General features: G+C 44.6%; 1 protein-coding gene and 15 non-coding genes across 17 annotated transcripts in view; all 16 read left to right on the forward strand.

Moving 5' to 3' along the window:
• Nucleotides 1–25,920, forward strand: part of LOC146641982 (copper-transporting ATPase 2-like) — a 46,918-nt gene that overhangs the window by 12,183 nt on the left and 8,815 nt on the right. Inside the window, exons 1-9 of one of the 2 annotated variants that reach the window (XM_085398145.1) lie at nt 13,780–13,807; nt 18,448–19,219; nt 21,550–21,771; nt 21,848–22,011; nt 22,082–22,243; nt 22,333–22,406; nt 23,093–23,276; nt 23,414–23,647; nt 25,803–25,894. In XM_085398145.1, coding sequence (XP_085254271.1) covers nt 13,799–13,807; nt 18,448–19,219; nt 21,550–21,771; nt 21,848–22,011; nt 22,082–22,243; nt 22,333–22,406; nt 23,093–23,276; nt 23,414–23,647; nt 25,803–25,894 — 1,913 coding nt within the window. In that variant the 5' untranslated portion in view covers nt 13,780–13,798. Of the gene's footprint in view, nt 1–13,779; nt 13,808–18,447; nt 19,220–21,549; nt 21,772–21,847; nt 22,012–22,081; nt 22,244–22,332; nt 22,407–23,092; nt 23,277–23,413; nt 23,648–25,802; nt 25,895–25,920 lie in introns of those variants that run through there. The other variant, XM_085398144.1, reaches the window with a different exon arrangement.
• Nucleotides 282–354, forward strand: trnar-ccu (transfer RNA arginine (anticodon CCU)). The gene has a single exon. It is a non-coding gene; the product is annotated as a tRNA-Arg (tRNA).
• trnar-ccu (transfer RNA arginine (anticodon CCU)) lies at nt 1,106–1,178 on the forward strand. The gene has a single exon. It is a non-coding gene; the product is annotated as a tRNA-Arg (tRNA).
• trnar-ccu (transfer RNA arginine (anticodon CCU)) lies at nt 1,931–2,003 on the forward strand. The gene has a single exon. It is a non-coding gene; the product is annotated as a tRNA-Arg (tRNA).
• Nucleotides 2,755–2,827, forward strand: trnar-ucu (transfer RNA arginine (anticodon UCU)). The gene has a single exon. It is a non-coding gene; the product is annotated as a tRNA-Arg (tRNA).
• On the forward strand, nt 3,579–3,651 carry trnar-ucu (transfer RNA arginine (anticodon UCU)). The gene has a single exon. It is a non-coding gene; the product is annotated as a tRNA-Arg (tRNA).
• trnar-ucu (transfer RNA arginine (anticodon UCU)) lies at nt 4,414–4,486 on the forward strand. The gene has a single exon. It is a non-coding gene; the product is annotated as a tRNA-Arg (tRNA).
• On the forward strand, nt 5,250–5,322 carry trnar-ccu (transfer RNA arginine (anticodon CCU)). Its single transcript has one exon. It is a non-coding gene; the product is annotated as a tRNA-Arg (tRNA).
• On the forward strand, nt 6,074–6,146 carry trnar-ucu (transfer RNA arginine (anticodon UCU)). The gene has a single exon. It is a non-coding gene; the product is annotated as a tRNA-Arg (tRNA).
• trnar-ucu (transfer RNA arginine (anticodon UCU)) lies at nt 6,910–6,982 on the forward strand. The gene has a single exon. It is a non-coding gene; the product is annotated as a tRNA-Arg (tRNA).
• Nucleotides 7,746–7,818, forward strand: trnar-ccu (transfer RNA arginine (anticodon CCU)). The gene has a single exon. It is a non-coding gene; the product is annotated as a tRNA-Arg (tRNA).
• trnar-ccu (transfer RNA arginine (anticodon CCU)) lies at nt 8,581–8,653 on the forward strand. Its single transcript has one exon. It is a non-coding gene; the product is annotated as a tRNA-Arg (tRNA).
• trnar-ucu (transfer RNA arginine (anticodon UCU)) lies at nt 9,405–9,477 on the forward strand. The gene has a single exon. It is a non-coding gene; the product is annotated as a tRNA-Arg (tRNA).
• trnar-ucu (transfer RNA arginine (anticodon UCU)) lies at nt 10,229–10,301 on the forward strand. The gene has a single exon. It is a non-coding gene; the product is annotated as a tRNA-Arg (tRNA).
• Nucleotides 11,065–11,137, forward strand: trnar-ccu (transfer RNA arginine (anticodon CCU)). Its single transcript has one exon. It is a non-coding gene; the product is annotated as a tRNA-Arg (tRNA).
• On the forward strand, nt 12,739–12,811 carry trnar-ccu (transfer RNA arginine (anticodon CCU)). Its single transcript has one exon. It is a non-coding gene; the product is annotated as a tRNA-Arg (tRNA).

Below are 25,920 nucleotides of genomic sequence, written 5' to 3' on the forward strand. Positions count from 1 at the left end.
TCAAATCGTTGGTACTCTCTGGTCTTCATGTGGTTTCACAAGTCTCAACAGACAACATAAACGCCCCCAAATAAAGTGGAGCAATAAGCACAGCGTGTTGGCTGGCCAGAGTTCTGGACACTGAGTTGCCCAGAGTGTATACAGAGTGTAATTTATTTTCTCAGCGTTTCTCAAATGTTCTTAAATACAGCTTCATCTTTGAACTAAAAACCAGCTTGAAACCATGGCTCTCACTCGAACCCCGAAACAACCTCCAAAGAAAGGAAGTCAAGCGCTCATCTGCCCTGGTGGCCTAATGTATAAGGCACTGGCCTCCTAAGCCAGGGATTGTGGGTTCGAGTCCCATCTGGGGTGCTGTCCAGCAGAGTGGCGCAGCGGAAGCGTGCTGGGCCCATAACCCAGAGGTCGATGGATCGAAACCATCCTCTGCTATGTGTTTTGGATGGCCCGATTCTCTGAACTGTGTCCAAAAACAGACGACACTCAGGTCCTGTTCCCCCCAAAAATGCAGACAAGTAACCCTGTAGTACAGGCACCGAGTGAGTCAGTCATGTACCATAACTGCGCCCGATCACCAAAGGCGACTCCTTATGTGTACATAGAGCCTAGCACAGGGATTCCAACTCCAGTCCTGGAGAACTACTTTTTTTTATTTAGCTTTTAGATGCATCCTTGTTCTGACACACCTGAATCAATTGAATGGCTTGTTGTCAGGCCTTTGCCAAACTTGATGCCATGCTGAAGAGCTAATTCAAGCATTTGATCCAGCTGTGTTTGAGCACGTCACACATGCTCCTGCTACTCCCCCTCTTTTAGTGGAACTAGATTCAGTGATTCAAATCGTTGGTACTCTCTGGTCTTCATGTGGTTTCACAAGTCTCAACAGACAACATAAACGCCCCCAAATAAAGTGGAGCAATAAGCACAGTGTGTTGGCTGGCCAGAGTTCTGGACACTGAGTTGCCCAGAGTGTAATTTATTTTCTCAGCGTTTCTCAAATGTTCTTAAATACAGCTTCATCTTTGAACTAAAAACCAGCTTGAAACCATGGCTCTCACTCGAACCCCGAAACAACCTCCAAAGAAAGGAAGTCAAGCGCTCATCTGCCCCGGTGGCCTAATGGATAAGGCACTGGCCTCCTAAGCCAGGGATTGTGGGTTCGAGTCCCATCTGGGGTGCTGTCCAGCAGAGTGGCGCAGCGGAAGCGTGCTGGGCCCATAACCCAGAGGTCGATGGATCGAAACCATCCTCTGCTATGTGTTTTGGATGGCCCGATTCTCTGAACTGTGTCCAAAAACAGACGACAGTCAGGTCCTGTTCCCCCCCAAAAATGCAGACAAGTAACCCTGTAGTACAGGCACCGAGTGAGTCAGTCATGTACCATAACTGCGCCCGATCACCAAAGGCGACTCCTTATGTGTACATAGAGCCTAGCAAATGGACTCCAAGTCCAGTCCTGGAGAACTACTTTTTTTTATTTAGCTTTCAGATGCATCCTTGTTCTGACACACCTGAATGAAATGAATGGCTTGTTGTCAGGCCTTTGCCAAACTTGATGCCATGCTGAAGAGCTAATTCAGGCATTTGATCCAGCTGTGTTTGAGCACGTCACACATGCTCCTGCTACTCCCCCTCTTTTAGTGGAACTAGATTCAGTGATTCAAATCGTTGGTACTCTCTGGTCTTCATGTGGTTTCACAAGTCTCAACAGACAACATAAACGCCCCCAAATAAAGTGGAGCAATAAGCACAGCGTGTTGGCTGGCCAGAGTTCTGGACACTGAGTTGCCCAGAGTGTAATTTATTTTCTCAGCGTTTCTCAAATGTTCTTAAATAAGCTTCATCTTTGAACTAAAAACCAGCTTGAAACCATGGCTCTCACTCGAACCCCCGAAACAACCTCCAAAGAAAGGAAGTCAAGCGCTCATCTGCCCCGGTGGCCTAATGGATAAGGCACTGGCCTCCTAAGCCAGGGATTGTGGGTTCGAGTCCCATCTGGGGTGCTGTCCAGCAGAGTGGCGCAGCGGAAGCGTGCTGGGCCCATAACCCAGAGGTCGATGGATCGAAACCATCCTCTGCTATGTGTTTTGGATGGCCCGATGTTCTGAACTGTGTCCAAAAACAGACGACACTCAGGTCCTGTTCCCCCCAAAAATGCAGACAAGTAACCCTGTAGTACAGGCACCGAGTGAGTCAGTCATGTACCATAACTGCCCCCGATCACCAAAGGCGACTCCTTATGTGTACATAGAGCCTAGCACAGGGATTCCAACTCCAGTCCTGGAGAACTACTTTTTTTTATTTAGCTTTTAGATGCATCCTTGTTCTGACACACCTGAATCAAATGAATGGCTTGTTGTCAGGCCTTTGCCAAACTTGATGCCATGCTGAAGAGCTAATTCAGGCATTTGATCCAGCTGTGTTTGAGCACGTCACACATGCTCCTGCTACTCCCCCTCTTTTAGTGGAACTAGATTCAGTGATTCAAATCGTTGGTACTCTCTGGTCTTCATGTGGTTTCACAAGTCTCAACAGACAACATAAACGCCCCCAAATAAAGTGGAGCAATAAGCACAGCGTGTTGGCTGGCCAGAGTTCTGGACACTGAGCTGCCCAGAGTGTAATTTATTTTCTCAGCGTTTCTCAAATGTTCTTAAATAAGCTTCATCTTTGAACTAAAAACCAGCTTGAAACCATGGCTCTCACTCGAACCCCCGAAACAACCTCCAAAGAAAGGAAGTCAAGCGCTCATCTGCCCCGGTGGCCTAATGGATAAGGCACTGGCCTTCTAAGCCAGGGATTGTGGGTTCGAGTCCCATCTGGGGTGCAGTCCAGCAGAGTGGCGCAGCGGACGCGTGCTGGGCCCATAACCCAGAGGTCGATGGATCGAAACCATCCTCTGCTATGTGTTTTGGATGGCCCGATTCTCTGAACTGTGTCCAAAAACAGACGACACTCAGGTCCTGTTCCCCCCAAAAATGCAGACAAGTAACCCTGTAGTACAGGCACCGAGTGAGTCAGTCATGTACGATAACTGGCCCCGATCACCAAAGGCGACTCCTTATGTGTACATAGAGCCTAGCAAATGGACTCCAACTCCAGTCCTGGAGAACTACTTTTTTTTATTTAGCTTTTAGATGCATCCTTGATCTGACACACCTGAATCAAATGAATGGCTTGTTGTCAGGCCTTTGCCAAACTTGATGCCATGCTGAAGAGCTAATTCAGGCATTTGATCCAGCTGTGTTTGAGCACGTCACACATGCTCCTGCTACTCCCCCTCTTTTAGTGGAACTAGATTCAGTGATTCAAATCGTTGGTACTCTCTGGTCTTCATGTGGTTTCACAAGTCTCAATAGACAACATAAACGCCCCCAAATAAAGTGGAGCAATAAGCACAGCGTGTTGGCTGGCCAGAGTTCTGGACACTGAGTTGCCCAGAGTGTAATTTATTTTCTCAGCGTTTCTCAAATGTTCTTAAATACAGCTTCATCTTTGAACTAAAAACCAGCTTGAAACCATGGCTCTCACTCGAACCCCGAAACAACCTCCAAAGAAAGGAAGTCAAGCGCTCATCTGCCCCGGTGGCCTAATGGATAAGGCACTGGCCTTCTAAGCCAGGGATTGTGGGTTCGAGTCCCATCTGGGGTGCAGTCCAGCAGAGTGGCGCAGCGGAAGCGTGCTGGGCCCATAACCCAGAGGTCGATGGATCGAAACCATCCTCTGCTATGTGTTTTGGATGGCCCGATTCTCTGAACTGTGTCCAAAAACAGACGACACTCAGGTCCTGTTCCCCCCCAAAAATGCAGACAAGTAACCCTGTAGTACAGGCACCGAGTGAGTCAGTCATGTACCATAACTGCCCCCGATCACCAAAGGCGACTCCTTATGTGTACATAGAGCCTAGCACAGGGATTCCAAGTCCAGTCCTGGAGAACTACTTTTTTTTATTTAGCTTTTAGATGCATCCTTGATCTGACACACCTGAATCAAATGAATGGCTTGTTGTCAGGCCTTTGCCAAACTTGATGCCATGCTGAAGAGCTAATTCAGGCATTTGATCCAGCTGTGTTTGAGCACGTCACACATGCTCCTGCTACTCCCCCTCTTTTAGTGGAACTAGATTCAGTGATTCAAATCGTTGGTACTCTCTGGTCTTCATGTGGTTTCACAAGTCTCAATAGACAACATAAACGCCCCCAAATAAAGTGGAGCAATAAGCACAGCGTGTTGGCTGGCCAGAGTTCTGGACACTGAGTTGCCCAGAGTGTATACAGAGTGTAATTTATTTTCTCAGCGTTTCTCAAATGTTCTTAAATAAGCTTCATCTTTGAACTAAAAACCAGCTTGAAACCATGGCTCTCACTCGAACCCCGAAACAACCTCCAAAGAAAGGAAGTCAAGCGCTCATCTGCCCCGGTGGCCTAATGGATAAGGCACTGGCCTTCTAAGCCAGGGATTGTGGGTTCGAGTCCCATCTGGGGTGCTGTCCAGCAGAGTGGCGCAGCGGAAGCGTGCTGGGCCCATAACCCAGAGGTCGATGGATCGAAACCATCCTCTGCTATGTGTTTTGGATGGCCCGATTCTCTGAACTGTGTCCAAAAACAGACGACACTCAGGTCCTGTTCCCCCCCAAAAATGCAGACAAGTAACCCTGTAGTACAGGCACCGAGTGAGTCAGTCATGTACGATAACTGCCCCCGATCACCAAAGGCGACTCCTTATGTGTACATAGAGCCTAGCAAATGGACTCCAACTCCAGTCCTGGAGAACTACTTTTTTTTATTTAGCTTTTAGATGCATCCTTGTTCTGACACACCTGAATCAATTGAATGGCTTGTTGTCAGGCCTTTGCCAAACTTGATGCCATGCTGAAGAGCTAATTCAGGCATTTGATCCAGCTGTGTTTGAGCACGTCACACATGCTCCTGCTACTCCCCCTCTTTTAGTGGAACTAGATTCAGTGATTCAAATCGTTGGTACTCTCTGGTCTTCATGTGGTTTCACAAGTCTCAACAGACAACATAAACGCCCCCAAATAAAGTGGAGCAATAAGCACAGCGTGTTGGCTGGCCAGAGTTCTGGACACTGAGTTGCCCAGAGTGTATACAGAGTGTAATTTATTTTCTCAGCGTTTCTCAAATGTTCTTAAATAAGCTTCATCTTTGAACTAAAAACCAGCTTGAAACCATGGCTCTCACACGAACCCCCGAAACAACCTCCAAAGAAAGGAAGTCAAGCGCTCGTCTGCCCCGGTGGCCTAATGGATAAGGCACTGGCCTCCTAAGCCAGGGATTGTGGGTTCGAGTCCCATCTGGGGTGCTGTCCAGCAGAGTGGCGCAGCGGAAGCGTGCTGGGCCCATAACCCAGAGGTCGATGGATCGAAACCATCCTCTGCTATGTGTTTTGGATGGCCCGATTCTCTGAACTGTGTCCAAAAACAGACGACACTCAGGTCCTGTTCCCCCCAAAAATGCAGACAAGTAACCCTGTAGTACAGGCACCGAGTGAGTCAGTCATGTACGATAACTGGCCCCGATCACCAAAGGCGACTCCTTATGTGTACATAGAGCCTAGCAAATGGACTCCAACTCCAGTCCTGGAGAACTACTTTTTTTTATTTAGCTTTTAGATGCATCCTTGATCTGACACACCTGAATCAAATGAATGGCTTGTTGTCAGGCCTTTGCCAAACTTGATGCCATGCTGAAGAGCTAATTCAGGCATTTGATCCAGCTGTGTTTGAGCACGTCACACATGCTCCTGCTACTCCCCCTCTTTTAGTGGAACTAGATTCAGTGATTCAAATCGTTGGTACTCTCTGGTCTTCATGTGGTTTCACAAGTCTCAATAGACAACATAAACGCCCCCAAATAAAGTGGAGCAATAAGCACAGCGTGTTGGCTGGCCAGAGTTCTGGACACTGAGTTGCCCAGAGTGTAATTTATTTTCTCAGCGTTTCTCAAATGTTCTTAAATACAGCTTCATCTTTGAACTAAAAACCAGCTTGAAACCATGGCTCTCACTCGAACCCCGAAACAACCTCCAAAGAAAGGAAGTCAAGCGCTCATCTGCCCCGGTGGCCTAATGGATAAGGCACTGGCCTTCTAAGCCAGGGATTGTAGGTTCGAGTCCCATCTGGGGTGCAGTCCAGCAGAGTGGCGCAGCGGAAGCGTGCTGGGCCCATAACCCAGAGGTCGATGGATCGAAACCATCCTCTGCTATGTGTTTTGGATGGCCCGATGTTCTGAACTGTGTCCAAAAACAGACGACACTCAGGTCCTATTCCCCCCCCAAAAATGCAGACAAGTAACCCTGTAGTACAGGCACCGAGTGAGTCAGTCATGTACCATAACTGCGCCCGATCACCAAAGGCGACTCCTTATGTGTACATAGAGCCTAGCAAATGGACTCCAACTCCAGTCCTGGAGAACTACTTTTTTTTATTTAGCTTTTAGATGCATCCTTGATCTGACACACCTGAATCAAATGAATGGCTTGTTGTCAGGCCTTTGCCAAACTTGATGCCATGCTGAAGAGCTAATTCAGGCATTTGATCCAGCTGTGTTTGAGCACGTCACACATGCTCCTGCTACTCCCCCTCTTTTAGTGGAACTAGATTCAGTGATTCAAATCGTTGGTACTCTCTGGTCTTCATGTGGTTTCACAAGTCTCAATAGACAACATAAACGCCCCCAAATAAAGTGGAGCAATAAGCACAGCGTGTTGGCTGGCCAGAGTTCTGGACACTGAGTTACCCAGAGTGTATACAGAGTGTAATTTATTTTCTCAGCGTTTCTCAAATGTTCTTAAATAAGCTTCATCTTTGAACTAAAAACCAGCTTGAAACCATGGCTCTCACTCGAACCCCGAAACAACCTCCAAAGAAAGGAAGTCAAGCGCTCATCTGCCCCGGTGGCCTAATGGATAAGGCACTGGCCTTCTAAGCCAGGGATTGTGGGTTCGAGTCCCATCTGGGGTGCAGTCCAGCAGAGTGGCGCAGCGGAAGCGTGCTGGGCCCATAACCCAGAGGTCGATGGATCGAAACCATCCTCTGCTATGTGTTTTGGATGGCCCGATTCTCTGAACTGTGTCCAAAAACAGACGACACTCAGGTCCTGTTCCCCCCCAAAAATGCAGACAAGTAACCCTGTAGTACAGGCACCGAGTGAGTCAGTCATGTACGATAACTGCCCCCGATCACCAAAGGCGACTCCTTATGTGTACATAGAGCCTAGCAAATGGACTCCAACTCCAGTCCTGGAGAACTACTTTTTTTTATTTAGCTTTTAGATGCATCCTTGTTCTGACACACCTGAATCAATTGAATGGCTTGTTGTCAGGCCTTTGCCAAACTTGATGCCATGCTGAAGAGCTAATTCAAGCATTTGATCCAGCTGTGTTTGAGCACGTCACACATGCTCCTGCTACTCCCCCTCTTTTAGTGGAACTAGATTCAGTGATTCAAATCGTTGGTACTCTCTGGTCTTCATGTGGTTTCACAAGTCTCAACAGACAACATAAACGCCCCCAAATAAAGTGGAGCAATAAGCACAGCGTGTTGGCTGGCCAGAGTTCTGGACACTGAGTTGCCCAGAGTGTATACAGAGTGTAATTTATTTTCTCAGCGTTTCTCAAATGTTCTTAAATAAGCTTCATCTTTGAACTAAAAACCAGCTTGAAACCATGGCTCTCACACGAACCCCCGAAACAACCTCCAAAGAAAGGAAGTCAAGCGCTCGTCTGCCCCGGTGGCCTAATGGATAAGGCACTGGCCTCCTAAGCCAGGGATTGTGGGTTCGAGTCCCATCTGGGGTGCTGTCCAGCAGAGTGGCGCAGCGGAAGCGTGCTGGGCCCATAACCCAGAGGTCGATGGATCGAAACCATCCTCTGCTATGTGTTTTGGATGGCCCGATTCTCTGACTGTGTCCAAAAACAGACGACACTCAGGTCCTGTTCCCCCCCAAAAATGCAGACAAGTAACCCTGTAGTACAGGCACCGAGTGAGTCAGTCATGTACCATAACTGCCCCCGATCACCAAAGGCGACTCCTTATGTGTACATAGAGCCTAGCAAATGGACTCCAACTCCAGTCCTGGAGAACTACTTTTTTTTATTTAGCTTTTAGATGCATCCTTGTTCTGACACACCTGAATCAATTGAATGGCTTGTTGTCAGGCCTTTGCCAAACTTGATGCCATGCTGAAGAGCTAATTCAAGCATTTGATCCAGCTGTGTTTGAGCACGTCACACATGCTCCTGCTACTCCCCCTCTTTTAGTGGAACTAGATTCAGTGATTCAAATCGTTGGTACTCTCTGGTCTTCATGTGGTTTCACAAGTCTCAACAGACAACATAAACGCCCCCAAATAAAGTGGAGCAATAAGCACAGCGTGTTGGCTGGCCAGAGTTCTGGACACTGAGTTGCCCAGAGTGTATACAGAGTGTAATTTATTTTCTCAGCGTTTCTCAAATGTTCTTAAATAAGCTTCATCTTTGAACTAAAAACCAGCTTGAAACCATGGCTCTCACACGAACCCCCGAAACAACCTCCAAAGAAAGGAAGTCAAGCGCTCGTCTGCCCCGGTGGCCTAATGGATAAGGCACTGGCCTCCTAAGCCAGGGATTGTGGGTTCGAGTCCCATCTGGGGTGCTGTCCAGCAGAGTGGCGCAGCGGAAGCGTGCTGGGCCCATAACCCAGAGGTCGATGGATCGAAACCATCCTCTGCTATGTGTTTTGGATGGCCCGATGTTCTGAACTGTGTCCAAAAACAGACGACACTCAGGTCCTGTTCCCCCCAAAAATGCAGACAAGTAACCCTGTAGTACAGGCACCGAGTGAGTCAGTCATGTACCATAACTGCCCCCGATCACCAAAGGCGACTCCTTATGTGTACATAGAGCCTAGCACAGGGATTCCAACTCCAGTCCTGGAGAACTACTTTTTTTTATTTAGCTTTTAGATGCATCCTTGTTCTGACACACCTGAATCAAATGAATGGCTTGTTGTCAGGCCTTTGCCAAACTTGATGCCATGCTGAAGAGCTAATTCAGGCATTTGATCCAGCTGTGTTTGAGCACGTCACACATGCTCCTGCTACTCCCCCTCTTTTAGTGGAACTAGATTCAGTGATTCAAATCGTTGGTACTCTCTGGTCTTCATGTGGTTTCACAAGTCTCAACAGACAACATAAACGCCCCCAAATAAAGTGGAGCAATAAGCACAGCGTGTTGGCTGGCCAGAGTTCTGGACACTGAGTTGCCCAGAGTGTAATTTATTTTCTCAGCGTTTCTCAAATGTTCTTAAATAAGCTTCATCTTTGAACTAAAAACCAGCTTGAAACCATGGCTCTCACTCGAACCCCCGAAACAACCTCCAAAGAAAGGAAGTCAAGCGCTCATCTGCCCCGGTGGCCTAATGGATAAGGCACTGGCCTTCTAAGCCAGGGATTGTGGGTTCGAGTCCCATCTGGGGTGCAGTCCAGCAGAGTGGCGCAGCGGAAGCGTGCTGGGCCCATAACCCAGAGGTCGATGGATCGAAACCATCCTCTGCTATGTGTTTTGGATGGCCCGATTCTCTGAACTGTGTCCAAAAACAGACGACACTCAGGTCCTGTTCCCCCCAAAAATGCAGACAAGTAACCCTGTAGTACAGGCACCGAGTGAGTCAGTCATGTACGATAACTGGCCCCGATCACCAAAGGCGACTCCTTATGTGTACATAGAGCCTAGCAAATGGACTCCAACTCCAGTCCTGGAGAACTACTTTTTTTTATTTAGCTTTTAGATGCATCCTTGATCTGACACACCTGAATCAAATGAATGGCTTGTTGTCAGGCCTTTGCCAAACTTGATGCCATGCTGAAGAGCTAATTCAGGCATTTGATCCAGCTGTGTTTGAGCACGTCACACATGCTCCTGCTACTCCCCCTCTTTTAGTGGAACTAGATTCAGTGATTCAAATCGTTGGTACTCTCTGGTCTTCATGTGGTTTCACAAGTCTCAATAGACAACATAAACGCCCCCAAATAAAGTGGAGCAATAAGCACAGCGTGTTGGCTGGCCAGAGTTCTGGACACTGAGTTGCCCAGAGTGTAATTTATTTTCTCAGCGTTTCTCAAATGTTCTTAAATACAGCTTCATCTTTGAACTAAAAACCAGCTTGAAACCATGGCTCTCACTCGAACCCCGAAACAACCTCCAAAGAAAGGAAGTCAAGCGCTCATCTGCCCCGGTGGCCTAATGGATAAGGCACTGGCCTTCTAAGCCAGGGATTGTGGGTTCGAGTCCCATCTGGGGTGCAGTCCAGCAGAGTGGCGCAGCGGAAGCGTGCTGGGCCCATAACCCAGAGGTCGATGGATCGAAACCATCCTCTGCTATGTGTTTTGGATGGCCCGATTCTCTGAACTGTGTCCAAAAACAGACGACACTCAGGTCCTGTTCCCCCCCAAAAATGCAGACAAGTAACCCTGTAGTACAGGCACCGAGTGAGTCAGTCATGTACCATAACTGCCCCCGATCACCAAAGGCGACTCCTTATGTGTACATAGAGCCTAGCACAGGGATTCCAACTCCAGTCCTGGAGAACTACTTTTTTTTATTTAGCTTTTAGATGCATCCTTGTTCTGACACACCTGAATCAATTGAATGGCTTGTTGTCAGGCCTTTGCCAAACTTGATGCCATGCTGAAGAGCTAATTCAGGCATTTGATCCAGCTGTGTTTGAGCACGTCACACATGCTCCTGCTACTCCCCCTCTTTTAGTGGAACTAGATTCAGTGATTCAAATCGTTGGTACTCTCTGGTCTTCATGTGGTTTCACAAGTCTCAACAGACAACATAAACGCCCCCAAATAAAGTGGAGCAATAAGCACAGCGTGTTGGCTGGCCAGAGTTCTGGACACTGAGTTGCCCAGAGTGTATACAGAGTGTAATTTATTTTCTCAGCGTTTCTCAAATGTTCTTAAATAAGCTTCATCTTTGAACTAAAAACCAGCTTGAAACCATGGCTCTCACTCGAACCCCCGAAACAACCTCCAAAGAAAGGAAGTCAAGCGCTCATCTGCCCCGGTGGCCTAATGGATAAGGCACTGGCCTCCTAAGCCAGGGATTGTGGGTTCAAGTCCCATCTGGGGTGCTGTGCAGCAGAGTGGCGCAGCGGAAGCGTGCTGGGCCCATAACCCAGAGGTCGATGGATCGAAACCATCCTCTGCTATGTGTTTTGGATGGCCCGATGTTCTGAACTGTGTCCAAAAACAGACGACACTCAGGTCCTATTCCCCCCCCAAAAATGCAGACAAGTAACCCTGTAGTACAGGCACCGAGTGAGTCAGTCATGTACCATAACTGCGCCCGATCACCAAAGGCGACTCCTTATGTGTACATAGAGCCTAGCAAATGGACTCCAACTCCAGTCCTGGAGAACTCCTTTTTTTTATTTAGCTTTTAGATGCATCCTTGTTCTGACACACCTGAATCAATTGAATGGCTTGTTGTCAGGCCTTTGCCAAACTTGATGCCATGCTGAAGAGCTAATTCAAGCATTTGATCCAGCTGTGTTTGAGGACGTCACACATGCTCCTGCTACTCCCCCTCTTTTAGTGGAACTAGATTCAGTGATTCAAATCGTTGGTACTCTCTGGTCTTCATGTGGTTTCACAAGTCTCAACAGACAACATAAACGCCCCCAAATAAAGTGGAGCAATAAGCACAGCGTGTTGGCTGGCCAGAGTTCTGGACACTGAGTTGCCCAGAGTGTATACAGAGTGTAATTTATTTTCTCAGCGTTTCTCAAATGTTCTTAAATAAGCTTAATCTTTGAACTAAAAACCAGCTTGAAACCATGGCTCTCACTCGAACCCCCGAAACAACCTCCAAAGAAAGGAAGTCAAGCGCTCATCTGCCCCGGTGGCCTAATGGATAAGGCACTGGCCTCCTAAGCCAGGGATTGTGTGTTCCAGTCCCATCTGGGGTGCTGTCCAGCAGAGTGGCGCAGCGGAAGCGTGCTGGGCCCATAACCCAGAGGTCGATGGATCGAAACCATCCTCTGCTATGTGTTTTGGATGGCCCGATGTTCTGAACTGTGTCCAAAAACAGACGACACTCAGGTCCTGTTCCCCCCCAAAAATGCAGACAAGTAACCCTGTAGTACAGGCACCGAGTGAGTCAGTCATGTACCATAACTGCCCCCGATCACCAAAGGCGACTCCTTATGTGTACATAGAGCCTAGCACAGGGATTCCAACTCCAGTCCTGGAGAACTACTTTTTTTTATTTAGCTTTTAGATGCATCCTTGTTCTGACACACCTGAATCAAATGAATGGCTTGTTGTCAGGCCTTTGCCAAACTTGATGCCATGCTGAAGAGCTAATTCAAGCATTTGATCCAGCTGTGTTTGAGCACGTCACACATGCTCCTGCTACTCCCCCTCTTTTAGTGGAACTAGATTCAGTGATTCAAATCGTTGGTACTCTCTGGTCTTCATGTGGTTTCACAAGTCTCAACAGACAACATAAACGCCCCCAAATAAAGTGGAGCAATAAGCACAGCGTGTTGGCTGGCCAGAGTTCTGGACACTGAGTTGCCCAGAGTGTATACAGAGTGTAATTTATTTTCTCAGCGTTTCTCAAATGTTCTTAAATACAGCTTCATCTTTGAACTAAAAACCAGCTTGAAACCATGGCTCTCACTCGAACCCCCGAAACAACCTCCAAAGAAAGGAAGGCAAGCGCTCATCTGCCCCGGTGGCCTAATGGATAAGGCACTGGCCTCCTAAGCCAGGGATTGTGGGTTCGAGTCCCATCTGGGGTGCTGTCCAGCAGAGTGGCGCAGCGGAAGCGTGCTGGGCCCATAACCCAGAGGTCGATGGATCGAAACCATCCTCTGCTATGTGTTTTGGATGGCCCGATTCTCTGAACTGTGTCCAAAAACAGACGACACTCAGGTCCTGTTCCCCCCCAAAAATGCAGACAAGTAACCCTGTAGTACAGGCACCGAGTGAGTCAGTCATGTACGATAACTGCGCCCGATCACCAAAGGCGACTCCTTATGTGTACATAGAGCCTAGCACAGTGACTCCAAGTCCAGTCCTGGAGAACTACTTTTTTTAATTTAGCTTTTAGATGCATCCTTGTTCTGACACACCTGAATCAAATGAATGGCTTGCTATCAGGCCTTTGCCAAACTTGATTCCATGCTGAAGAGCTAATTCAAGCATTTGATCCAGCTGTGTTTGAGCACGTCACACATGCTCCTGCTACTCCCCCTCTTTTAGTGGAACTAAAAGTAATTAAAATAACATAACTGTAGATAAATAAACATACCTTTATCCTGTCAGCTAGATACTTGTCATGCTTAATGGCAACAATGTAGCGTTTTTCATTTCTCAAATGGTAACGGTGTTATATGTTTGATGGACATGAGCTTTATGAATTTCAAACTAAAGTATTAATTAAATTACTAAAAAAAATAAATAAAAAAGAAACCAATGCTCCTCTTGCATTCTTGTTAATAACTGCAATATATTAATCACTTTCTACTAAACTGGCCCTTTTGATTACTGCACTAACAAACATTTCCAGTCCCCGTACCTTAATACTAAACCTAAAACCAATCAATGACATGAGCCTGATGTTAACAGGTAGATTACCTCAGTTGATGGATCTGATTGGTGCAACATCTACCGAGTCAATAGTGCCTGTTAAAAAACCCCCCAAAAAAAACAACTCTGGTATAAGACCATGACACCTGAAAGAACATATTTACATAACATGCAGTTACGGCGTGACGCAGGTGCTCATGATGCAGGTAGGCAGCAGATTGTGCATTTTGGAATGTTAGTTTATTTAAGCTTATTCACTTAAATAAGGGTAAAAAGCTTGCCTTTTTCCAAAGGGTAGAATCACCTATTTATTTATTTTTGATTAAAGATTTTTTAAAAATTGTCATTTGACAAATAACACAGTTTAACAGGTACTTGGAGGTTCTTATTCCTGCTTGAATGTACTTACATCTGATTATTGTTTATTAACTTCTCATTTAAATATCACAGAATCAAGGTTAACATAGGAATAACATTTTCCAATCCTCAGTGTCAACGTTCAAATAGTCTTCCGTATGATGCAGTTAGTATGTAGGTCTATTTACAAAGAGTAGTTATGTAGCACGTGAAAAGGATGACAACATGTCAGTTTAGTCAGTTAAATTCTCTATATTTACCAGGCAGTGAGCTTTGCATTGAGCTTAAGTAGACTGTGATACAAATGCACTTGTATATTTTTTGCAGCATGTATACAGTAATGGACTGGTATGAGAACACTGGAAATGTAAAAGATGGTGTGAAATTTGTAAAATTTCTCCTGTGTGATTTATTTCAGTGCTGCTGCACTTTGATCATGAGTCAACATTGCAGTGTTTGCTTTTGCTTTAACACAAAATAGAAGTTGAACTCAATGCACAGATTCCCACTGATTATTCTCTAAATCAGAGACATCTGTTGTGTTGTAATAGAAATTGTTGTGCATTGTGTTTGTGATGAAATGGATAAAATGATGTTAATGCAAGTGCAACTCTGCTTAATTTTCTTTTTTATAAGGGTTGACTTTTCCCCTCAGTTCAATGAGATGTCTTTAAGCAGAGTCATGCTGGGAGGCTTAGGTGAAGGGCCAATCATGTGGTCTCCTGACATGACAGCCTTATAGTGGATTTAAAGTGTCCAGTAGTGTTTGAGCCATCTATCTAGCATCTCATTTTTCAATCCATAAATGTCTTAGATTGCACTTGAGAGGTACCAAAAACGTGTATTTTAAAGCAGTTTTCTGTGTAAAGAAGCCAATTCACCCAGGATTAAACATTGACTCACATATTTGCTTTTGGAAAGTTGTTGACTCTTTTCTGACATGGCCACAATCTGAATGCACAACGTGACTAACAATAGGACTACAAATTAATTCTGTGGTTGTTGGTTTTCACTACAATGTTAAGATTGTAGTTAAAAAAGTACAAAATACACCAGGTCAGGGTTCAAGGCTTTTAGTCAAACTCATATAAATAAAACTTTGCTTTTAGGGTCTTACCCTGTAAATGATTTCTGTTAGCTTACTGGGGTCAGACAGGGGCTTTTCATAGGATTAAACAGTGGCTGGCTTTAGGAACTGTAAAGCTAAGTAAAAATTCATGTTGTTTCTCAGCTGAGGACTTAAAAGACTAGCAGAAACAGGGTTGTCATACTTACAAGTGTATTTGAGGTCTTGTGAAGTCTTTGTTCTTGAGCCACTAATACAGTCACAACAGCAACATGAATATGCAACATGAAGCACCAAGGAATTCAACATAAATGTGGCATGTCAACAAACCAAATGCAAAATGCAGCTTAATATAATGTGGTTAATACTTATTAAATACTTGATGAGTTCACTTTATCTGAGAAAATCTATATCCCGAGAAAGAACAACAAGACAAGTTCCAACAAGAATCTCATGACAGTTGGAAAACAGTTGGTATTTCCCCACATTCTGCAATGTATAAGCTGTGTACTGAACAATGCCCAGCAATGTGGCTTAATGTGTGGCCCCAGTGATCTAATGGACAAAGTAAGCCAGGGATTGTGGGTTTGTGGTTATTTGCAGTAGCATTAAAATATATATATATATATATATATATATATATATATATATATATATATATATATAAAAAAAAAACACCCAGCACGCCCCTGCGGGCGGTTTATCCTTCAAGCTCGGGTCCTCTACCAGAGGCCTGGGAGCTTGAGGGTCCTGCGCAGTATCTTAGCTGTTCCCAGGACTGCGCTCTTCTGGACAGAGATCTCCGATGTTGTTCCCGGGATCTGCTGGAGCCACTCGCCTAGCTTGGGAGTCACCGCACCTAGTGCTCCGATTACCACGGGGACCACCGTTACCTTCACCCTCCACATCCTCTCGAGCTCTTCTCTGAGCCCTTGGTATTTCTCCAGCTTCTCGTGTTCCTTCTTCCTGATATTGCTGTCATTCGGAACCGCTACATCGATCACTACGGCCGTCTTCTTCTGTTTGTCTACCACCACTATGTCCGGTTGGTTAGCCACCACCATTTTGTCCGTCTGTATCTGGAAGTCCCACAGGATCTTAGCTCGGTCATTCTCCACCACCCTTGGGGGCATCTCCCATTTTGACCTCGGGACTTCCAGGTTATACTCGGCACAGATGTTCCTGTACACTATGCCGGCCACTTGGTTATGGCGTTCCATGTATGCCTTGCCTGCTAGCATCTTGCACCCTGCTGTTATGTGCTGGATTGTCTCTGGGGCATCTTTACACAGCCTGCACCTGGGGTCTTGCCTGGTGTGATAGACCCCAGCCTCTATGGATCTTGTGCTCATAGCTTGTTCTTGTGCTGCCATGATTAGTGCCTCTGTGCTGTCTTTCAGTCCAGCTTTGTCCAGCCACTGGTAGGATTTCTGGATATCAGCCACCTCCTCTATCTGCCGGTGGTACATACCGTGCAGGGGCCTGTCCTTCCATGATGGTTCCTCGTCTCCCTCCTCTTTCTTGGGTTTCTGCTGCCTGAGGTATTCACTGAGCACTCGGTCAGTTGGGGCCATCTTCCCAATGTATTCTTGGATGTTCGTTGTCTCATCCTGGACTGTGGTGCTGACACTCACCAGTCCCCGGCCCCCTTCCTTCCGCTTAGCGTACAGCCTCAGGGTGCTGGACTTGGGGTGAAACCCTCCATGCATGGTAAGGAGCTTTCTTGTCTTTATGTCAGTGGCTTCTATCTCCTCCTTTGGCCAGCCTATTACCCCAGCAGGGTACCTGATCACGGGCAGGGCGTACGTGTTGATGGCCCGGATCTTGTTCTTACCATTCAGCTGACTCCTCAGGACTTGCCTGACCCTCTGCAGGTACTTGGTGGTTGCAGCTTTTCTAGCGGCCTCTTCATGGTTCCCATTTGCCTGCGGGATCCCCAAGTACTTGTAACTGTCCTCTATGTCTGCAATGTTGCCTTCTGGTAGTTCAATCCCCTCAGTTCTGACTACCTTCCCTCTCTTTGTTACCATCCGACTACACTTCTCCAGTCCGAACAACATTCCAATGTCATTGCTGTATAGCCTGGTAGTGTGGATCAGTGAATCGATGTCTCGTTCACTCTTGGCATACAGCTTGATGTCATCCATGTACAGGAGGTGGCTGACAACTGCTCCGTTCCGTAGTCGGTATCCGTAGCCAGTCTTGTTAATGATCTCACTGAGGGGGTTCAGGCCTATGCAGAACAGCAGTGGGGACAGAGCATCTCCTTGGTAGATCCCGCACTTGATGGTGACTTGTGCTATGGGCTTGGAGTTGGCCTCTAGTGTTGTACGCCACATCCCCATTGAGTTCCTGATGAAGGCTCTTAGGGTCCCATTGATCTTGTACAATTCTAGGCATTCCAGTATCCAGCTGTGGGGCATTGAGTCATAGGCCTTCTTGTAATCAATCCAGGCAGTGCACAGGTTGGTCAGTCTGGTCTTGCAGTCTCGGCTGATTGTTCTGTCTACCAGTAGCTGGTGTTTTGCGCCTCTGGTATTCTTGCCAATTCCTTTCTGTGTCCCGCTCATGTATTGACCCATGTGCCTGTTCATCTTAGCCGATATGATGCCTGACAGGAGCTTCCATGTAGTACTGAGGCAGGTTATTGGTCGGTAGTTGGAGGGGACCGGTCCCTTCTTGGGGTCCTTGGGGATCAGGACCGTCCGACCTTCGGTTAGCCATTCCGGGTGTCTCTCGTTAACTAGCAGCTGGTTCATTTGTGCTGCCAGACGCTCGTGGAGTGCAGTCAGCTTCTTCAGCCAGTAGGCGTGAACCATGTTGGGCCCTGGTGCTGTCCAACTCTTCATACTGGAGACCCTTTCTTGGATATCTGCCACTGTGATGGTTACTGGACCCTGTTCAGGGAGGTCGCTGTGGTCTGCCCTCAGATCCTCTAGCCACTGAGCATTGCCGTTATGGGTTGCATCCTTCTCCCATATGCTCTTCCAGTATTGCTCCGTCTCCAGCCTTGGTGGTGCTGTTCTCTTAACAGCACCATATATATATATATATATATATATATATATAACTGATATGTGCAAAGCACTTTTTTAGGGGATTTTAAATGTGTGGTGACGCTTATATGTAGAGCTTTGTGTCATCTGAATAATTTAGGTCAGAGTTGCTGTGATTTTCCAGTTCTGATGCTCACAGACGTCAAATAGCAGAAGCCTGATAGAATTACCTTATACTACGGTTTCTGGATCTTAGCCTTCTGTCTTACTACATATCTTAATGATAGCATTCTGTAAAGACGGCCTTTATTCTTAAAATATGACCTAAGATATTGTAATTTTAAGATAAATTGTAATAATTATTGTCCCTACATTTCCAAAAATAAAAAAAATGCTGAATTGATATGCTCCTCTGTTGTCCTTCCAGGAGAATGACCATGACATTGAGAAACAAGGCTTTGAAAACCTGGCCTACGAGTATGGGAGCCAGACTGAGCTCTGCCCTCCACCTAAAGCTGCCTCAAGAGCAGCTTTTAAACTTCAGCGGATCACCTCTGAGCATGAGGTCCACATCATCCAAACCAGAATCTGCAGCCTGAATGGAATAATTTCTGTCACATGGTCTGTACCCAACAGTTTGGCCAAGGTGGACTATGATGCTTCAGTTATTCCAACCAAAGAGATCGCCCTGGAACTACAGACCTTGGGATACAGCGTGGAGTCTGTGGTGCAGATCAGGGTGGATGGTATGCACTGCCAGTCCTGTGTGCGGTCCATTCAGGGACAGATCGGGGAGCTGCAGGGGGTTTCACATATTCAGGTGTCTCTTCAGGACAAAGCAGCGCTGATTGTTTTTCAGCCTCTTCTAGTCACACATGAAGAGCTGAGAGACAAAATTGAGGACATGGGCTTTGATACTGCTTTGTTATCTGAGGACCCATCAGTAGAAGATTTAAGTTTCTGGCAGAAAAAGGAGGTGGATGCCTCCACCCAGACTGTAACCATTTTGATTGGAGGGATGACTTGCAGCTCTTGTGTGCAGACAATAGAAGGGAGGATCTCTCAGATGACTGGAGTGCAGTTCATAGCGGTGTCCCTGGAGGCGGAAAAGGGAACAATAACCTTTGATCCCTATTTGACAGAGCCAGAGAAGCTCAGGGCAGCTATTGAGGACATGGGCTTTGACGCCTCACTTAAAGGTAGGTAACAAAAATAAATGTTTGCTTAATGAAGCTTTTAAAACAAATATTATTTTAGGATTATTTCAGTTTTCTTTTTCAGTGTGTCAAATCTTAATAAATAGTGAGGGTGACAACTGACTGAACATCCAGGGAACAGTTAGCATTTGTTTTTGCCATCCTGTTTTTCTTTAACATCTTACTTGAGCTCCGCAGCACTTGGTCCAGATTACAACCTAAAGATCCCAGAACTTCTCCAACATAAAGGGACACAAACACTCAGGAACTAGATACCTTACCCATTAGTTCACATGGTAGCAGGTGTTAGCTTGACTCCAGCTGATCAGGCTTGGACAAGAAGTTGTGCATTTTAATTTATTTTGGGTAGAATTTGGCACAGGTTGGTGCATTTTTTCCCTATCCCTATCTTTCCATTTCTGAGTTTGTACATCATTTCCCCAAATCCTCTCATCTGGTCTCAGTGCCTCTCACCAGAGATGCAAGAACAGTAGCACAGCTGGATCATCTGACCAATTTTTAATTTGTTATGGCCCACTGCTGTATTGGCTGATCTCAGGTGTCAGGGCAAGACAGAAACAAGAGGTAAAAAGTAAAAAAGTAAAGTCTACATTTTATGCAATATAATAATAATAATAATAATAATAATAATAATAATAATAATAATAATAATAATAATAATAATAATAATTATTATTATTATTATTAAAGGCATACACAGACCAATGGGATGAACATGAAAAACAACTCTCATGCCTCAGTGGCACCTCATCTCTTCATCTGCTATTTCTGTCAGGCAAGGAGTGAGTTGGGAACTCAAGTATCTTTGAACTAGTTTTTACACCCGAGGTATAAAAGCACTCATTGTTTGATGTCCTTGGAGGGGTTTGCTTTCATTTAGGAAATGTCTGCCATTAACCGTAAAATCGTGTACATGCTATCTAAAGGGTTTCTTAGAAGAGGTATGTTGTTTAGAGTAAACCAGAAACTCAACGGTTACTCTGGGAACCAGACAACTGTACTCCTCAGTGAAACTCTGAGAGCCCTTATCCTTACCAGGGCTTTAATTGCAGAAACAGCCTGCCAAGATGAGGGATTAATGCAGGCAGATTATGAACAAATTCTTTAATTTCTCTTTATCTTGCTCAGCTCTCAGTGTCAGGTTTTATTGGCCTCTATTGGCCTCTTATTGGGATAGAAGTTATATGTCATGTGGTTGTATATCATATGCCAGTGAGCTGTAAAAAAGTCTATCCAAATTTCTCAAACTAAGCAAATGCTTGGTTATTTTCTCTTCTGCATTATCTGTTTAGCAGAAGGTGTGGGAGAAGATTGTGGACTTAAAGTAAAAAAAATAAAATAAATCCAGCTTGCTTTAGAAATGCCATTCATGCTCGTTTCCAATTCTGTGCTTTGAAGCTATATGAGAATTAAACAATCAAAAATCATTCCTGTTTACTTTGTGCGCCTTATATTTCCAGTACAACAGGGAATCATGCCACCTGCAGATGTTCTCTGACGACCGAGTTGTTAGTTCCTACCATGTTATCCAATCCATTAATCCATTTGTTTCACTGTGAAGGCATACAATGTTTTAAAGAGTTCAAGCAAACAAGTAACTTATGTTCCTATTGCTTTAAAGTTTGGAGATGACCCATGGAAAATAAGGCTTTTTCCTAATTTGTGTGAACCTGACCGTTGACCTTGAAGCATTACATACTAAAGTTTTATATCTTTACCCTTGTCTTCTATAAGCTGTGAAAGTTTGACATTTTAAGATATATTCATGCATGTGTGATTTTGCAAAACTTTATGGCGTCACTGTGATGCCTCTCCAGGCCTTTTCACAGGATATATTACTTGATATTATTCCTTGAAGTGTTTTTTCCAAGGTCAACTTTGACCTTAAACAATAAATGTCAATGTTAAATACTTAGCCAACCTAGGTACTCATGTCCCACAGGGCCTAGTATATTGCTGTGAAATCTGAAAAATTATGGGTGATATAAAGATTTTACTAACTTTCACATCTGGTATGACCTTGACTTTGACCGATTTTCTTGAAAATTAAATCACCTTGAGCTGTTATTGGTATCTATTGGTTATTGCTATCTACCATCACAAAAATTCGAAAACTCTGGTTGCCACACTGCTAACAAACAGACAAAAAAATAAATGAAAGCGATTATATCCTCCCTCCCTTCAGGAAGAGAATAGGATGAGTTTTTAAAATTTCTAGTTGGACTATGGTGATTGAAGATTCTAAGTTGAGCCTCATAAATCTGTAGAGCTACAAACTTATATGGCGCCTCCATATTTTTTTGTCCTTTCAGAACCTATAAAGAGTGTTCAGAGTCATGAAAAGTCCCAGCCTGTAAGCTTTGGACTTTCTGACATGTCGACAAACAGGCCTGTAGTCAGCAATGGGACGGGTTCACATGCACCATCTGCAAGTTCGCCTGAGATAAAAGCACAGAAATGCTTCATCTGCGTTACGGGGATGACCTGTGCCTCCTGTGTGTCCAACATCGAGAGGAACCTGCTCAAACACAGAGGTGAGCGACTTCCAGGGATGAGGCATTTGAACTGAGATGAAGATTGTTGATAAAGTGTACTGTGTTTATTAACCAGGAATCCTCTCAGTGTTGGTGTCGCTAATGGCCGGTAAGGCGGAGGTGAAGTATGATTCACATGTCCTGGATGCTACTGCAGTGACTGAGCTCATCAAAGACTTGGGCTTTGGTGCCAAAGTGATTGAGGATAATGCAGTAGCACATGGAAAGCTGGACCTCACTGTAAGTCTGCGGGACACCATATAATGCAGAATTTTGTGCAAATTCCACATCACATGTATTTCACATGCAGATAACAGGCATGACGTGCGCATCATGTGTCCACAACATCGAGTCCAAGCTCAACTTAACCAGAGGGATCCTCATGGCTTCGGTCGCACTGGCAACCAACAAAGCTCAGGTTGAGTTTGACCCAGAGGTGCTCGGACCTCGGGATATTATCAAGCTCATCCAGGTGTTTATCACAGGACTTTTAAAAGCTATCTTAAACCTACAATTTTTTACACATGCAATTTCACACCTTGGAGTTTCTCCTCATTTCAGGGTCTTGGATTTGAGGCCAGGCTGGAGCAGGCGGGCTTCAAAAACAACCTCGATCACAAAGAAGAAATTCGACAGCAAGTATCTGGTTTACAGTTCTTATTTTTAAATGGATGCTAACTTTTTAACAATTAACAATTTTCTAACAATTAAACCCTGAGAGTATGCCGTTGACAGGTGGAGAGTTATAACCAGCACATGGTGGTTTTGATCCATATATTGATACCCCAGGTCATGCTTAAACCCACAATCCCTCACTACACTTTCTTTCACTACTGGAAAAGGCTTTTTAGATTTAGGTCAGAGTTTACATTTTTATTAATTAGTACTTGTACCAACTTTCACTTTTCCTTAAATGTCATACAGATGGACTGTTTCTGCCCTTAGCTATATATGAGAGGTGCAAGACCAGAGGTGGTAAAACTAGATTTTCTTAGTGTACAGGCTGCGTTCAGCTGACTTGCTGCTTTTTGTGAATTTAGATCACTGAATTCAACAAGATGTCAGCAGATTTTTCACAGCTATCATGACTGATTTTCCATCCCCTACACTGTCACTATACTAGACTGTATACAGTTGTCAGGCAATTTGAAATTATCGGCCCTTCTCCGGTTGGCCACCAGGGGAACATGTGCAGCTAAAAAAGGCGTCAGATTATTAGCTTACCGCTAAATTTTTCCATAAAAATGACTAGCAGTACAAGAAATCAGTGCAAAGGATGAATGTTTTTTTCACAATAGACATGTCTGCCTGGTTTTTGCAGGTGGAAGAACACATTTCTGTTGAGCCTGGTCTTTGGCTTGCCTGTGATGGGTCTCATGATCTACATGATGGTGATGGACAACCTACACCAAGAACACGGGGGCTCCATGCCCACCGAGCAGAATGTACTTCCGGGCCTCTCCATCCTTAACCTGCTTTTCTTTGTGCTCTGCACACCTGTCCAGGTGAGGAAGCACAATCTGAGCTAAACCTTTAATCACACATGAGTGCGTTTTCTTTGCTAAGGATGGTAAAAGTGTATGACTCACGGTGGAGCATGAATCCTTCCCCTCACTAGATCTTTGTGTCTTCCTTGATGCAGATCTTTGGAGGTCGATACTTTTACATTCAGGCCTACCGCTCGCTAAAACATCGCACTGCCAACATGGATGTGCTAATTGTGTTAGCCACCTCCATTGCCTACATCTATTCCTGCGTGGTCCTCATCGTGGCCATGGCGGAGCAGGCCAGCCAGAGCCCTGTGACCTTTTTCGACACTCCACCCATGCTCTTTGTGTTCATCGCTTTGGGACGATGGCTGGAACACATCGCAAAGGTAAAATAAAAAGAAAACCAGGTTTATGAGGCCTAATTCTAGGAAACTATAAACTGTCAAATCACTGCTGATTCTTGGAATCAGCTCACTACAGTTGCTTATATATGACCTAATTCAAACTTGCACTGTTTGCATTAGGCAGCATGTTTGTTTTTTCTCCAGGCTTTTATTGCCATATTTTAATGACTCTTCAGAGGGCTGATGTTTTTATTGTGCTAGACAATGATTAACTGAACATCAGCTGATGCTACATCACAATCACAGGACTGCATTCAATTTGATGATGAAGTTGCTTGCATTTTATATCTGCAGTGCATGTTTTTATTATCTTGTGCAGTACTCAAATAATAGCTGTAACAGAGTTATTACTATTACTATTTACTATTAGTACTTCGCTGGCTTCTGATGATGGCTAGCCACCATGACCTCACCCACTGGTTACCAATCTTTTCTTTTAAGTTCGCCAATATTTTACTTGTAAATTTTCTATTCTTTCCTGTGAATTTTAGTTTTTTCTTCGAAATTTGCAATTTCTAGTAAATTTGCCATGTTTTTGTTATAAATCTTTTTTTCTTGCTATTTTGATGCTCTTTTCAAAATAAGTTTTGAAAATTTTGCCAAATGTATCATTCTCCTAATTAGTTTTTCTTTGCAATGTTAATATTTTTTCTAGTAATTTTGACAGATTTTTGTTGCAACCATTGCATTACGTGAGTTTCAGACATCTAAAAGTCCCAGCACAGAATTGTGCCAGGATCTCCGACACTGTGTTCTCATAAAGTTTATCCAAGTTTAACAATTGTCCTTTAAATGTTAACAGTTTATTTCTTATACAATTTTGTCCTTATAAACTTGACAGTATTTTCTCACAAATTTACTATTTTTATGGGAAATTTGCTGATTGTTAACTTTAACTCTCACTCTTGCCAGTGTTTTACTTTTAAATGTATTTATTTATTTTTGTAAAGCTTTGGCAAATTTTACAGCTGTTTTACTAATAGATTTTCTTTTTTTTCCCGAAAGTTGGCCAGTGAAAATTGACAATTGTTTCGATTGTTTTTTCCCTCAGATTTTAAAAGGTTTCCCCCTTCTATAAATTTGACATCTTTATCATAAAGTTTGATATTTATTTATATTTTGAAAAAAAAATTAGTCATTAATTTAAATTTTGTTCTTACAAATGTGACAGATCATAAATTGACAAATAAATCTTCATGTTTTTCTGCTAAATTTCCCATTTTCCCCCACATTTTTGCCAGGTTTTCTCTTGTGCTGTTTTTTCCTCATGAACTTACATCTGCATATGTGAAATTATTACTAACACGGGCAGCACGGTGGCACGGTGGTTAGCACTGTTACCTCACAGCAAGAAGGTCCTGAGTTCAATTCCACCATCAGGCCGGGGTCTTTCTGTGTGGAGTTTGCATGTTCTCCCGTGTTTGCGTGGGTTCCCTCCGGGTACTCCGGCTTCCTCCCACCGTCCAAAGACATGCAGCTTGTGGGGATAGGTTAATTGGATAATCCAAATTGCCACTAGGTGTGAATGTGAGTGTGAATGGTTGTCTGTCCCTGTGTGTTAGCCTGGCGACCTGTCCAGGGTGTACCCCGCCTTTCGCCCTATGACAGCTGGGATAGGCTCCAGCGCCCCCCGCGACCCTGAAAAAGGATAAGCGGAAGCGAATGGATGGATGGATGATTCATCATAAGCTTCTGTACTCTGGCTTGGACAAAAACACAAAGAAACTAAAACATTGTTATATGAACCGTCTCAGAAATGAAATGCTGTAGATTAATTTCCTGTCTTTGTAGTGGGACACTAGCAGCAGGTGTTTTAACACCAGTGAGAGAAGGCCCATTCATTATACGCATATTTACCAGCAGGAGAGCATGAACTTTCTTCTGTCACCATCTCAGCGGCACACTTGTGAAAATCTGGGAACACAGATTTTCTTGCAAAACTACTTTATGCAGATATAACCTAGATACATACAAATTCTCACATTTCCACGGTAACTATACAACCATGTGACTGTAGCAATTCAAAACGCTCATACTTAGTAGACATGAGAGTGTATGAGGTCATACCATTAGTGCAGTACATCTTTGTTTTAAGACTGTAACGATACATTCTCCTGTGCTGTTTCTACTGTCTTAGAGTAAAACCTCAGAGGCTTTGGCCAAATTAATGTCACTTCAAGCCACCGATGCCACTGTGGTCACGTTGGGATCTGACAAATCCATCATCAGGTGAGACATGTAAGATAAATAAATAA

Source organism: Rhamphochromis longiceps, linkage group LG23 (genome assembly GCF_057381845.1).
Source record: "Rhamphochromis longiceps isolate RC_006_pf linkage group LG23, R_longiceps_female_GT1.1, whole genome shotgun sequence".
NCBI classification, from domain to species: domain Eukaryota; kingdom Metazoa; phylum Chordata; class Actinopteri; order Cichliformes; family Cichlidae; genus Rhamphochromis; species Rhamphochromis longiceps.